The 14,909-nt window shown below is 41.4% G+C and overlaps 1 protein-coding gene across 1 annotated transcript; it reads right to left on the minus strand.

Moving 5' to 3' along the window:
• Positions 1 to 386: 386 nt before the first annotated feature.
• On the minus strand, positions 387 to 11,159 carry gusb (glucuronidase, beta). The gene is made up of 12 exons (XM_061086561.1): positions 10,881 to 11,159; positions 8,937 to 9,122; positions 8,523 to 8,704; positions 8,049 to 8,191; positions 7,743 to 7,930; positions 6,966 to 7,118; positions 6,566 to 6,744; positions 5,614 to 5,760; positions 5,025 to 5,109; positions 4,122 to 4,298; positions 3,894 to 4,029; positions 387 to 1,256 (listed from the first exon to the last, which is right to left on the minus strand). The coding sequence occupies exons 1-12, from the start codon at positions 11,094 to 11,096 to the stop codon at positions 1,105 to 1,107; spliced, it is 1,944 nt and encodes a 647-aa protein (XP_060942544.1). The 5' UTR covers positions 11,097 to 11,159; the 3' UTR covers positions 387 to 1,104.
• Positions 11,160 to 14,909: the final 3,750 nt, after the last annotated feature.

A 14,909-nucleotide genomic window follows, 5' to 3' on the forward strand; every position in this document is an offset into this window, starting at 1 on the left:
AAACGGCAGTTGCAAAAGGACTGAAACCAATATGATGCAAAAATTTGGGTAAAACTTGCCTAACGGCTGATTTGGTGTGCCAAAGTTAAGCTTTTTATAAATTGTCTTGTAAGTAAGTAAACTTTCAGCCAGTGTGTTTGCAAAGACTAAATATTGCCCAGCTGTAACACAAAGGTCAAGCAGAGTCACTGATAGTGACAGGTCTGATTACAGTCACGCCAGACGCCACCATCAACAATCAATGGGTCATCATGCTACCCTCTAGGTTAAATATTATATTGACTTTTTGAATACATTTAGTTTGACTTTAGTTAGAACACGCACTACAAAGCTGCGTCATCAGTTGAAAACGTTAAGGGGGTGATCAATAAAATACAGTTTGCATATAGATCTCATTTTGTCTTTAATATCTTGATTCATATAAAAAAATAAAGCACTTCATTGGGTTTACATTCAGCATTGTAATTCACATTGAAAGAATGCATTAAATGACCTAAATCAGATTATTTGTACAAAGTAGAGGAATGACAGAGGAACTAGTTTAGCGACAAATTTCCTTTTCAGTGGCTTTGTGGTGTTATGTCATTTGTCTGGTGTTCTCTATCATCTGACTGGAGGAAAGGTCAGATTTTTGTCACTGATGATTTTCATTGGTTGTCACATCACCTTTTTATGGCAGCAACTGAGATGCACCACGTCACACAAATCTATATCAGAATGTCCTGTATCAAATGAATGAGTTTCATTCATTTCATTGATTCTAGTCTAAAAAAACAGTATCACAATTATAAACATTACTGTAAAATATGAACTCTGCTATTCAGCCCTAGAAGTTTTAATCAGCATCAAAAAATGTTTTAATGTTCAGAAACATGTTTCAGATTGCTGGAAAACCTCTGAATAGTGTTGGTGGTTCATAAATGCACACCACAGAAATAGCATAGCTGAATTGTGTTTCATGGTGGTCTGACTTTTCACACACTGAGAAGATCTCGAAGGACGTGTTTAAGTACATTTCCTCAAGAGACATGAATTTCACCAGCAACTTCCCACAAAGTGTAGTGCTCACGTGGTCTCGAGCCTGTCCTGGTCCGGGTGCAGGTATCAGAGCGAGCAGGGGTACTTGGCCCAAGATGGTAGTCTGCCTGTTTCGTTAGCCAGGCTCCAGTACCTCTGTCTCAGGATGAACGCTGCTGCTTTGGGCTGCCTCTGCCTGGTGAAAACACCCTTCTTGTTCCCCACCACACGGGTGATTCCTGCAGATCAACAACAGCCTTGTCATGCACAGGACACAGAACAAAGGAGCCTTTTGTCTGGCCATACGCAGATCGATTCATGTGTGAAGAGATTTTCTTTTAGAGTAAACTATGCCTCCTGTATTGGCAGAAGCAGGACATCTAAGATCAACTTATAAGTAATGGAAGTGGGCAAAAATAGCTGTGTCTGGGGTCAGAAAGTGGGCAAGAAATCAGCCCTGGTCTTCCCACACTTATAGGAGGCCACAGTGACACCTTTTGTACGACTACCTAAACGTATGTTAAGCTTGAACATTGCAAAAGGAATGCAGTGCACCAACTGAATCTATCTGTGTGTGTAGATGACAAGTTAGTTGAGAAAGATCAGTCAGCTCAGCAGTGCATTTAGAGCAAAAGTTGAATTTCGATAAAATGAATTCAGTATAAAGATCTTTATATAAAGAAAGTCAAATACAGTACTTGTTGACTATAAAACTATACATGTTCAATTATGTACCCATGTATGCAGAAAAGTAAGAGAATATCTGCATTTATGTATCCATTTGTCTTAAATATGGTAACACACACATTGTATGATTTGTATCCATATTAAATACATCAGTCAAACATTCACAGTGTGTGTTGGGAAAAGTATGTGAAACCTTCAGCTGAGGACGTCAAATAAAGTTGTTTGTTGTCAGGAGTTAGAAAACCTGGAGTTTGACAAAGAAACATTCTGAGTTTTCTTTTTACAAGAAGCATCTGTTGATGTGAAGCATGTCCCGCCAAAAAGAACTAATAATAATTCTAATGTTTTTTTTCCAATATATGATGTTGGAAATGTTAAATTGATTCTGAAGAGTGTGGAAATTCATCAGTCCACAGTCAGACACATTAGCCGCTTTCAGACTTGCACTGAACTCCTGCAATTGTCCGGATGTGCTGTATGTGAGAACACAGGTGTCCGTGTGAGTTGCTCCAGACCATTTCCAGAGTTTCTCCTTCCAGCCCTCGATTAAGAACTCAAGATAATGTCCGAACAACTTTGTGAGAATACAGCAAGATATTAATCCAGAGGATTCACACAAGTGGGCGTCTTGATGACCCAGGTCACAAGAGATGCAGCGGACTGACCTGAAGAGAAACATTCTCAAGCACGTGTGTGGGAATAATGTTTTGTGTAGGTCTGAGCTGCGGTTTCTGTAAACTTTTGTTTGAGGTCATTATTCCTGCCAAAGGAGTTGGACCAGTTAAGACGACTTCTTCCAGCAGTACTGTGAAGGTTTAATGGGTGTGGTCTATAAACACACAAAAGTCTATAATTGTTTGTCTGTACATGTTACTTAGATGAAGATCAGATTATATTTTAAAACAAGGGATAGTTCACCTAGAAATGAAATTACCTGGATGACTCCAGAAGTGTTTCGTGGACTCAAACATCTCCTCCACCCCTCCGTCGGCATTGTGGTGAGTAGATGATGAGGGAATTTCCATTTTTCAGTGAACTATCCCTTAAATGCAACCTCTAGATTGCTCAATAAGATTGCTCCTAGGTTATTGAAGCCCCCTTTTTTACTGGTCAAAAACCTGAATGGGATAATTTGGTATAGGGATGGGGAAGTATATAGCGTTAGAGCGCTCTAAGGGCTGACCCTTTTTTTTTTGGCAAGTGTACCTGTTGCAAAAACCCATAACAATAATTTTTGGTGTAAATTGACTCAATTGTCCGTTGGTGGTTTGTCTTTGTATGCTTCATTAAGATAATTGAACCTGCTGATTTTCTGTAACCTGCCGTATAGTGTATTTTAGTACACAGTAACTTTCTCCTCATTGAAGTTCTCCTGGCAGAGGTGAGGATCATATTATGATTGTGAGAGAATCTTTGACCATCCCCACACATTGCATCTGTACAGCACCTTGAGGAGAAGAGAGCCTGTCTCACTCCACACATACTCCTTTGTTTTTTAAGCAGTATCCCAGGTTATAGATAAAAGGTCCACTAGCAGTTCATTGTAGTGTCTACGTTGAAGGAATTTCTTACCCAATTTAGATGCCGCAGACAAAGAGGCACCAAACTCCAACTCTTTTGTGTATTACACCAATGGCTAGACGTAATGAAACAACGTGATTTAGGTATGCATGCTTTAGGCTCACCGATCCAATACGATGGGAACACCTACATATAACAAAGAGAGTGACAGCACTTCCAGTCATTCATGGATGAGCTATTGGGTGACGCAAGTAGAGGGAGATATATTGTGATGCTGTAGGAGACATCTTCCGACTTGAGATGACAATTGTTCATGTTACTATGTAAGCGTTTGTATAATGTTCCACTGCGCTGTCTGAGCTCTCCTTTCACCAGTTTCCAGAAAACTGCCATCACAATGATGTTTGTATGGATCATGGATTGATTCGTGTGTGAGTATAATGAGACCACACCAACTGTGGGTTCACATAATAAGCCACAGGCAGTAAGTGAATTATAAGCGAGAATGTATCTTCCGCCAAACATTGTCTTCCTCTACATTACTTGAAGTGTCCCTCTCAGCATCAGGTGTTAATGCAGGGTGAGCCATGTGTGAGCATTGTGTTTACACTGGGAGAAAGGACAAAGGGTCTGGTTCTACAGGTTGCTGTGCATTGCGGCTCTTGTACCTTGTGAAGTCATGAAATCAGCAAAGTTCCAGATAAGTTCACCGACAACATACTGCCTCCTCTTCTGGTCAAACACATCGTGGTAGCTCTGCAGGACGACCTTCTGGTACTCCTCAGTAAACATCACGGGTGGGTCCTGGAGCGTGAAAGGAAAGCTGCCTTAGGAGACTACAAAACATGAAAGTATAACTGATGAGTCATCTAATGTGCATGTGTGCAATTCCTCACATTGTGAAGCCCCGGCACTGCATCTGCCCCATATTCGCTCTGAATGATGGGTTTCTTGTACTTTCCATACCAGTTCTCAAACTGATTGTTGAGCTGGATGGAGATGACCTCCAGGTGGCCTGGGTCGTGGTACCAGGAGAAGTAACTGTTCACACAGATCACATCCACATAGGGAGCCTGGGGACATGATACAATACATGACTTACAGAGAGACTTAAAACACAGTTTGATTAACAGAAATCTCAAATAAAGGCTGTGACAATAACCTCGACTCCTCATAGATTAACATTTTCAAGAAGTAGCAGTAATTTGTTATAAAGAAAAATATATAGTTTTGTGCATGACTTGTGGAGACTTTTTGACCAAGAAAGGGCGTTGCAGCAGTGACTGCTCACAAGTTCAGAGTTGGCTGCCCTTCAGTAAATTAACAGTGTTTGAATCATATATTCAGAGAATCTATGTTCCCCAAGCCGAGAGCCATCACAACTTTGGGGCTGCTGTAGTCAGTGTGGGGGTAGTAACCTCATCATGGGTGTGTTTCGGGGGCAACATACAATAAATCAATCAGAGCTCCACCTGCCATTCTCTTTCAAATCCACCTTAGCAGGTTGCTATTTTGAGGGTTTACATGAGGATTGATTTGCCCGGTACTTAGAAAGAACACAGCAAAGGAAATTTAATACGGAAGAAATGGACAAACTATGTTTTTAACAAGCAGTGTGTATTAAAATTGTGCACCCAACTAAGCAAGTGAAAGGCTGTACAGTGAAATACTGCGCCATTGAGTTAAAATGCTTTTCAGTGCCTCAAGATAGCATGCACCAACAACACATCATGTGTCTGCCCACAATTAATTTTCTCACCTGGGTATACTGCTGATATTGTAATGAGAAAAAGACTCACCCCTTTGTCCCTAGCATAGTTACTGTCCGTGATGTAAGTGACAGGCCGGGTAGGGTCCAGAGCTTTGATGTGTTTTATCAAGGTTCTGGAGGAAAAACAAAGGGGAGTCAATTGTAAATGTGAAAACTGTTGATTCAACCTGCCCCGTTACACATGAATTTGTGCCCTAGATTTCTGTATATGTAAACTGTGCCCACCACCCACATACAGTCCTATACTGCTTTACTATTGCAATTTTGCAGGTGCAGTATTTGTTTGTCCTGCTTGACTCCCTGAAGCCTCGGGCCATTACTGAGCTCCAGCTGTGACTGTTCAGGGCGGCTCCATTACTACTCGCACTGCATTCCAGGCATTAGCGTACAGGGATAGGCTGCTGTGACTGACAAACACATCAGTACCTCTGTTACAAACGCCCGTTCACACAGCTCACAAACGCCTTACATTTTTCTACATTTACTCTTAACTATCAAATAATGGCAAAATGCAAAACAAGGGGAAAAAAATCGAAGTAGTAAAAAAAGTATTTCCAGCAACTGACAAAGTCACATTGTGTGTGAATAATTATGTCTTCACATCTAAAAACACTCACTTGAAATAAAATTCAGCAGGTGGCATCTCCGCAGCGGGCTCATTGGCCACTGACCACATGACTACAGAAGGATGGTTCTTGTCCCGACGTACCAGCTCATCCATGACGACCAGGTGATGGTTGAGGGAGGCGTTTCTAAAACTACGACTAGTACAAAGTACAAAGACAGAGTATATAAGAAAAATGTATTGAATGAGTGTATTGACATTGGCTGGGATAAAGTTTTATAGTTTTATAACATATTCATGTATCTTAACACAATTTAACACAAAGACTATGAGTCTACCACCATACTGTCAGTTCTGTGGTACTGTGCCTGGGAACATGCTTATATGTTTATTTAGTAGCTATGAAGTTAATCATGGTCATCACCAATTCATATTTTTAATATGTAAGCGAACTGAAGTGCATCCGAGATGTATGATAATGGTGATTTGTTTTCTAGGCATGAACTGGAATTTTGACCTCCTAATGGTGTTATTAATCCCAATAGAGACATGAATGTGTGTTTTAAGTTTTAATGTTTTTCATAAAAAAACAAAGCTGGGATATTAAACCACAAAAGTATAGACAGCTTCGATCACTGGGATAAGATGTGTAAAGGTAAAAATCGAACAGCTGTTGTAAGATTTTGACAATGCTGTGCTGTCTCTGAGCAAATCAAACTGAACTAACCTGCATTTAATTAATTCAACTGGATGAATTTATTGGTTTTGATGGTGGGTAAGTCCAGTGTTAATTGTAGCCTGCATCTCACAACAATACTTTAAATCTGGGAAGTTTCTAGTATTTATAATCATTTTGTGTCTCAAATTAAGCAGCAGACATGAGGTTTTCAAGAATAGTGATAGTGAGCATCAGGGGTAATCTGTCCTCATAAACTGTGTCCTAAAGTCAAATGTTAATGCTGTTGACCACTTTGAACTGTCACCCAAAGGTCAGAGACACTCACATGTCTTTGATGCCCACTCCCGGACACTCATCGATCACTACGATGCCGTGACGATCACACATCTGCAGGATCTCCTCAGCGTACGGGTAGTGGCTGGTGCGGAAGGAGTTGGCCCCCAACCACTTCAGTAGGTTAAAGTCCTTGACAACCAGGGGCCAGTCCAAGCCTTTACCTCGAATCTAACACGAAAGGTCAACGGAAGAGTTGTATTAGATTATTGCGCTGGATCCACTTTTTCCAGAACATATATTAGTTAACATATTCATGTCTATTAATCAGAAATTGTCTGAAGATGCTACTGCAGCTAGCGTATACATTGGGAACGGTAAGCTTCCTTTAATGAGACTGAGTGAGACTAGTTCCTCTTGTTAGGGATTTGCTGCCCTCTAGTGGTACTCACGTCAGAATCCTCATGTTTATTGACTCCATGGAAGTAGAAGGGCTTGTTGTTGATGAGGAACTTGGTGCTGGTCACGTTAACAGTGCGGATGCCGACTGGTAGAGAGTACACATCTTCATAAGTTGATCTCTCATCGGCTGCCATTAACTGAACCTGGAATTAGAAGTGAACAAGTGGGATTTTCAAAAAGTTGTATTTCTTGGTATCTCAGCCAGATCCTGCAGACCTTGTACAGAAAGGATTGGGATAATATTGACTAGAGGTGTAATGGTATACAAACAGCAATTTGGCAATGTTGGCACACAGCTTTTGTACAATCCACCAGCTTTTGTCTGTCGTCACTGAAGTGTTTCCACACAGCAGAATTAAATGATGAGGGAGGGTCTTCACACTCCTGTTTAACTGCGGTCGCTATGACGACGAACCGACAGCATATCCTGTCCCTTCGCTAAAGTTGTCCCTCAGAATTTGAGATGCACACAAGTGTGAAATTGCTCCATTCGTTCGGTACACGTGCGTACCGGACCGAAAGGCCCATACCTGAAATGCTCAGTTCAGATACAAGTACCATTACACCCCTAATGATGACACAACTACAGTGAGTTTAGAAGATCATTTACAATTTACACCTCAAGTGCCTTTCTAGTTACTGAATGTGGACAGAGATTGTTTTAGTTTTGAAACGCTGGTTTAAAATGAAAACACATTATTATGGATGTAGCCAGGGATCTTACGCTTGAAGCAAACTAAGTCATTTTGTCATGCAGGCTGTCTTACCTCCAAAGTGTAAAGATAACCTGGACTGTCGTGCATCAAAAATGGCCACCACAGATTGACATCCACTACTTTGAGCACTCCAGATGGTTCATAGGAGGAGGCCACACACTGTCTGTCTTTGTCCATTAGGGTGACCTTTAGGGTGGCTGAAGAAGCACCTTGGACTGATACGGTGTATTTGACCAGACCTTAAACACAGGAGCAAACCATATATGTATAATGAACGGCATAAACTAAAAATGTTGTAAATCACCAGTTTGCATGTTAGAAACTAAATAAATAAGTTGTTTAGTTGCATTAATTTACCAGTGTTATCCAAGAAGTCAGTCACCACAGTGATGTCATCCACATATGCTTTAGGAGTAGTGTACAGCAACACAGGGCGATGTAGCCCAGCATAGTTGAAGAAATCAAAGTAGATGTTTTGCACAAAAAAACCTTCAGGATACCTGTAAAGCAATTAATCATTTAGTTGATAAATTTAGAGAAAAATTGTTAGTTGCAGCCTGACACCAAAGTCTGAATCTCTAAATCAAATGCTCTAAAAGTAAAACTAAAATATACCATGTTGCAGCCAATTCCAGCACAAGTAACCACAAGTAACCACTTCTTCAAAAGTAATAAAACAACAGAAAAAAACATGCTGCTTGTGGGGTGTCATTCAAGTGCACAACATCAGCAATGTGGTGAGTAGATAATGAGTGAATTTTCATTGTTCTGTGTTCATAAGATTTTGCATCAAATCGGTGTTCTATTTAACACTTTGGAGAGTGAGCTTACTTGGTGCGGTCATCCATGTGCTGGATGTTTCCTGGAGGAAGCGTCTCCAGAGTCAGGGTGTTGTTGACAGCGATGGTGATCCTGCATGGTGAGGTAGGGTCCTTTCGGATTACACTGCCTATCTCAGCCTCAAAAGGAAGATGGCCACCTTCATGCTCTGTCACTTTCACCCCGTTCACCCACTGAAAAGATGGAGATAACAGGTAAAGAGTGTTTTTTTTGTTTAATAAAGACAGAAAGCTAAGTTTGAAAGGGGGGGAGAGAACAGAGGGTGACATGACATGCTGAGGCTTGGAGCCAAAGAGTGATTTAGACAAAGGATGATGACATGAACTTAGTAGTTGGCTTTAACACATTGACTGGCTGTTTAATACTTGCTAGAGTTGTTAGGAAGCAGACGTGTGTGATACTCACCACCACTGAATAATAGTGAGCACTTCCCACTCTGAGAACCACTCTGGTTCCCTCATCTGTGATCCAGCGGGCAGGCACCACCACCTCTCGCTCGTACCACACCCAGCCAATGAAATCTCTTAGTGCGGGGTCCTGGGTGATGTCATTGTAGCTGGCAGGAACCGGCATGTCAATCACTGGGCCAGTCTAGGGGAAATGAAGCAATCAATTTCAGTGAACAGGGTTTATTTCTAACACTGTAACAGATCTTAATTATAAATGTCTGTTGGACCCAAGCCTGAGGTTCCAGGACTCACAACATTAACCTGAGAGGACACAAGGTTTAGTTCATAAATACAAAAAACACACGCACATTCGACTTACAAAGGGATAGTTCACCCAAAAATTATAATCAACCCTTATCTACTCACCACTATGTCGATGGATCGGTGGGTGTTTGAGTCCATGAAAAACTTCAGGAGTTTCAGGGGTAAACTGTGTTGCAGCAAAATCCAATACAATTGAAGTAAAGTTTTTACATTTAAAGAATAAGTCACCATTTACTTAAATTCCGTTGAATTTGGCTGCAACCCTGTTTACCCCTAAAACGCCAGCTCTGGGGACTCAAATACTTCACCAACCCCTCCATCAGCAAAGTGGTTAATAGATCATGAGTGAAATCTATGTAGTGCCACGAAAAATCACTTGATCGCACCACTGCACCTGCATAGAGCTGCTCTGTCTCTCATTTCCTCTCAGGCCCAGGGTCCCGCCCCCTGTCACTCACTCACTCACTGACATACTGACATAGAAGCAGAGATCAAAGAGGAGAACCCGTTAACGTTAGCGAGGCGGTACATGTCGGCAACATAAGTGTGAATACAGAGTTTCAACGATGGACGACCAATGACAAATTATTTGCACAGCTGTTTCAGGATCAGAGCAAGAGCAGTGGTTGGTTTGAGTCTTTGTCTTAGTTTCCTCCCTCCACATTCCTGCTGACCTGAGCTCACTTTCCACTTTACCAATAAATACCAACACTAATCACAAGTTATAAGGACCCAAACAGAACAGAAGTTCACTTTGGTTTGTTTGAATGGTCCTGTGTTCGTGAGACATGTGTACACACGGACGCACATATTTTTGAGCATGGTTGGATGGACCCAAGAATTTCATTAGTGTGGCCCTCGGAGGACGCCCCTGACCTCAGGGGTCATGAGGTGTCACAAAGCAGACTGCTAAATTATAAGGAGTCCCAGGCCATCAAGTAAGGAGCCATTATAATTATCACATTTTTTTTATGGGCTACACGTTGATCTGGTATCAAGTTGGACATTGGAAGGTAAATAATGATTTTGGTAAACAGTTTTGTTCTTGTCTGTTGTGACACTAACAGACTGATAGCAACAGCTCAGGATCAATGCTTTTTCTACATCAGGGGCCATAAAGGGGCCGCCATTTACACAGCGGGGCCGATTATATGTCCAACATCCATGAGGAATTACTGATTCATTAGGGTGCACATTTAAGTTATTGTTTGATTTCTGTCAGCTCTCTAGCTTTGAGCAGAGCCACACAGCATTGAATAGACTTTGAAGTGTGTTTCTTTATCAACCGCGCTGGGTTCTTCAAAATAATTAGAAAATAAAAGTCCTCATATTCTTGGGTTATTACTGTTAGTAAGTGATACAACTATTTGAATAAAGAAGGAGCACTTAAGGGGACAATCAGATTTCGATTAGGGCCAGTTACCCGCCTGGCCCCGCCCCTGGCCCCTCTAAACTGTCTCAGTACCGTAACGTGTTGTTGTTGTTCATGTTTCTTATGCTAAAAAGTTGTTGGTCTATACGCGGCTGCATGATGTGTGCAGGTTGTGCATCAGTGCAGATGAGTGTAAGTGAACTTCAGAGACATTTCTAGCTCTTGATCTAAACAGAGAGACAAACAGAGCTGTGTCCCGCTCACCTGGGACAGACGGCTCCGGTACCATGCCTTGTCGAAGCCCTGCTTCCTGCCGGGGGACATGTCCGCCCGGAAGTCCCAGCGGCCGCTCAGCTCCTTCAGCTCCCTGGAGGAGGACTCCCGGGGGAAGAGCAGGCCGCCGCTCAGCGGACACACCGCGGACACCAGGGCCCACACACACAGGGCTGCGAGCACCGCGGACACACCAGGGACACGCATCCTGCTGCACACACTGAACCTGCTGCACACACACACCGAACCTGCCGCCACTACAACACACTCCTCTTCCTCATTCCGTCACGTGAAAGCCCTCTGTAGTCACGTGACCGTAGAGCCGCTTTACCTGCAGTCGGAAATTTAGAACTTAAATTAAACATAGTTGAAGGAATCACCCTAATATTTATAATAAATGAAATTTATTAAGACTTGCTCATGCCTGACACAACACTTTAGATATTGAGAGATCATTTATTGAATATGTGTGTCAAAATAAATACTTTTTAAATATGTCTGTTAACGTTATTTGGAAGTTAAATTTCACAGGAAGCACCTGAAGCGTCCTGTCTTCTTTCCCCACCAAATTAAAAGCCTCGACCTGGCAGACGTCAAGGTCGTCATTAATAGAAATAAAGAGAATAAACAATCTTTAACACCAGGAAAGTTCGCCCCCCCCCCCCAAAAAAAAAAAAATCAGATTATATAATCACCTCTGGTTTTAAGTCTGCACCAGTGAATAAGTGACACTAGATGGCGCAATACACTCGTATATAAATGTCAACAGCAGAGCTCAAAGGCATCAATTCCTCCACATTCACAAAATTCCCTCCAGCTCACGGTAGCCATGTACAGTAGTGATATCGTAATACTGGGTTCAGTATTTATTTAATTTGAGCTCAATTAGTGATTAATTGGGCCCAGGCTTGCCTGGGTTCGGCCCAGTGTGTAAACCAGCCCTGACTAAGGATTCACAGTTTGGGATATTTTGGAAGAGTTGGGCTGTAACAAAATCACAGAATGTACTTTCAAACTATGACCTATGTCTCTAAACCCATCCACTATGACCCCAGCATTATAGTCATGTTTGTATTTCACACATTACATCCACCAGTTCATCTAGCAGAGACATATGTTTTAGCTCCATGTCGGACTCGCTTTTGAATCAATTGCAGGTTGTACTGTACAGGTTGTACACTTCGCCCCACCGGCCAAACGCATTGACCATGAACTGCATTGTTCCCAGTTCCTGGCTGCCGGCTGGAGACCGTCCTAACTTGTTCTACCCCGTCTGTCTCTCCCCTCATGTGCTGCCATCTGTCGACCAGCAAATTGTTAATAAAGGCATCAAATTATGAAAAAAATCCTCTATCTTTCCAGCATCAGTTTACTGGTGGCCCATTACGGCTGAATCATTAGGGAAGAACTGAGACTATATGCTGCAAGTGTATTCTGAGAAAGTGTGTTTACATGGATTTGTGTGTTGACATGGTTTGTGGATTCTGAGGGTGAGATATGTGAGAGCATCATTAAAGCCCTTAAACATAAAAATCCTAACTGTAAATGCATCAACATTGTCAAAGGAAGTATTGGCCTTTTTCACAGCATGACATGACATTTTGAAATGTCACTGCAGGAAAAGCATGCGTGTGAATAATAAAATGAATGATGGCTGAGTTCCATTTAGCTGCATCAGTTTCGGGGCCCTTGTATTGTACTTGCTGCCTCATTGTCACACTGTCCAGATTTACTGGGACACTTTAACTAAACAGAACCATCACTCATGCTGTCAGTAAGAAGTGTGCTTTTCCTACTGTGACATGTCACATGTATGTTATGTTCTCCATGGCACACACTATGTTCTGTTGGAATGGATTGATCTGAGCATATTGGAGAGATATGTATGTGTCGAAACCCCCACTCGTTCTTTTACCATGGCCGAGTGGAGGTTTCGACTTGAATCTAATTAAATAGACACAGGCATGTCTCAGTCCACTTGCACTGAGACATGCAAAACAGGGGACACTGACTTATTCTCTTATGTCCCCCATCCATGATTAGTATGAATTGATGTGTGATTCCTTTTTCCATGTAACTTTTCAATCTCAGAGGGAGAGACTCCTCAGACTGTTGCAGACTAGATTTTTTTATAATTTCAATTTGTATTTTTGTAATTTTTATGGCAAATCACGCAGATACAATACAACTAATTTACACAGAAGAGGATGAAATAGAATAAATCTGTGGAGACTGAGGATGCATAGGCATTAATTGGCATGTATAATTCAACTTGACATGAAGCCAGAAGTGTTCCCATGTCTCAGTTGCATTCCCTCCATTATTAATTCTGCCCAACATGAGTTCATATGATGAAATCTTAATCATTTTATTTTTCCAGTCTTCCTCCATGGGACATCTACCATTTATTTTGTAATATGAGTCTTGCAGCAGTGATAAGACCAGCTTTTTAAAACACTGAATTTGTTATTTGTTGTATTAGGCATCATTGTTCTGTTGCCAAGGAGACAAATCTAGGGTGAGATGTTGGAGCTGTACTATCCATTATAGTTTTTTTTTTATTTTTCCTCTGATTCATGTCCATTATTTTTCACATGACCCCCTGGTTCGGTTTAAAGAATGTTTGTCCTGATTCATTCTTGGGGAGCACGCTTTCTGATTAAATTAAAAATATTTCACATTAACCAACTGACACTGTGCAGAAACGCTCAAGACCCCGAGATTTTTTTCGTTAAGGTTATGATGTCTGAATGGAGAAGAGTCAGACTTACGTTGCACCAAACGCACAAACAAGACAGATATGTAATTAAGTGCCTCAGAGAGCAACTCCAAACTATTCATAGCGCTGCCATCTGGCTGGAATGAATCGAAGGTTAATGGAGAGTTCAGTGTTAATTTCCTGTCTCAAGTCATTTTTCAACCGATTAATTTAGGATGTTTCAAAATAAAAGCACTTTTACTCTTTTTTTGTAGCATTTAACCATGAATGGGTTTCCAACCCATGTCTTTGATATCTTGTTCAAAATATTTATTCTTTGGGGACCATCATAGCTTACAATTATGTTTTGCCAAATTCTGCAACTTTTCCATCACTATTCTGTTGATTTAGGTGGGTCTAGACAACAATTATGTTTTTGGACATCAGTGCAGAATTACGTAAAGCTTTGATAATGACAAAAGACACAAATGATCTCTAAGTGTCTATCCACAATGTCATTAGACCATTCTTTTTCTTGTTTCCTGCAGGCTCTGACAAATTCTTTGCACGAGGTACTCAATTTCTATTTTCCCACATTGTTTTGACTCTGTGCCAAATGTTATGACTTCTCTACATATCTACTTCAAAACCAAACTTCACCCGCTTAAATCACACACACACACACACACACACACACACACACACACACACACACACACACACACACACACACACACACACACACACACACACACACACACACACACACACACACACACACACACACACACACACACACACACACACACACACACACACACACACACACACACACACACACACAGAGGATTGTGCTTCCATTCATTGTGGACAGCCCAACCAAAACCATGACCAATTCATACATAAACCTAACCTTAACCAACATCTCAGAAATGAAGTTTGGACTCATTAGGACTGGGATTTGGTCCACATCAGGTGGACCGGACAAGGTCAGTGTTTATGCTGGAGAAGGACTTTAGGAGGTTACAAAAATGAAACAACGAGTAGACACACATGCATGCACACGCCCACACACAAACTGTGCTGTGGGCCTAAGTCATAACCTTGACTTGGGCAACAATTAGGCAGCAAAGTCTGTGCTTATGACAAACATGTCAGTATATATATTTTTTTAAATCCTCTCTGTCCTTTTGAAGTCTGTAACATTTCTAATATTGGATTGTGCATTTGCATTTCACCAGGCTGCTTATAACTTTGGGATAAATAAATAATGGGTAATGATGTATATATTTGGCTTTTTTACTGTCTGTACCTCTAACTTA

Source organism: Limanda limanda, chromosome 14, assembly GCF_963576545.1.
Source record: "Limanda limanda chromosome 14, fLimLim1.1, whole genome shotgun sequence".
Lineage (NCBI taxonomy): Eukaryota > Metazoa > Chordata > Actinopteri > Pleuronectiformes > Pleuronectidae > Limanda > Limanda limanda.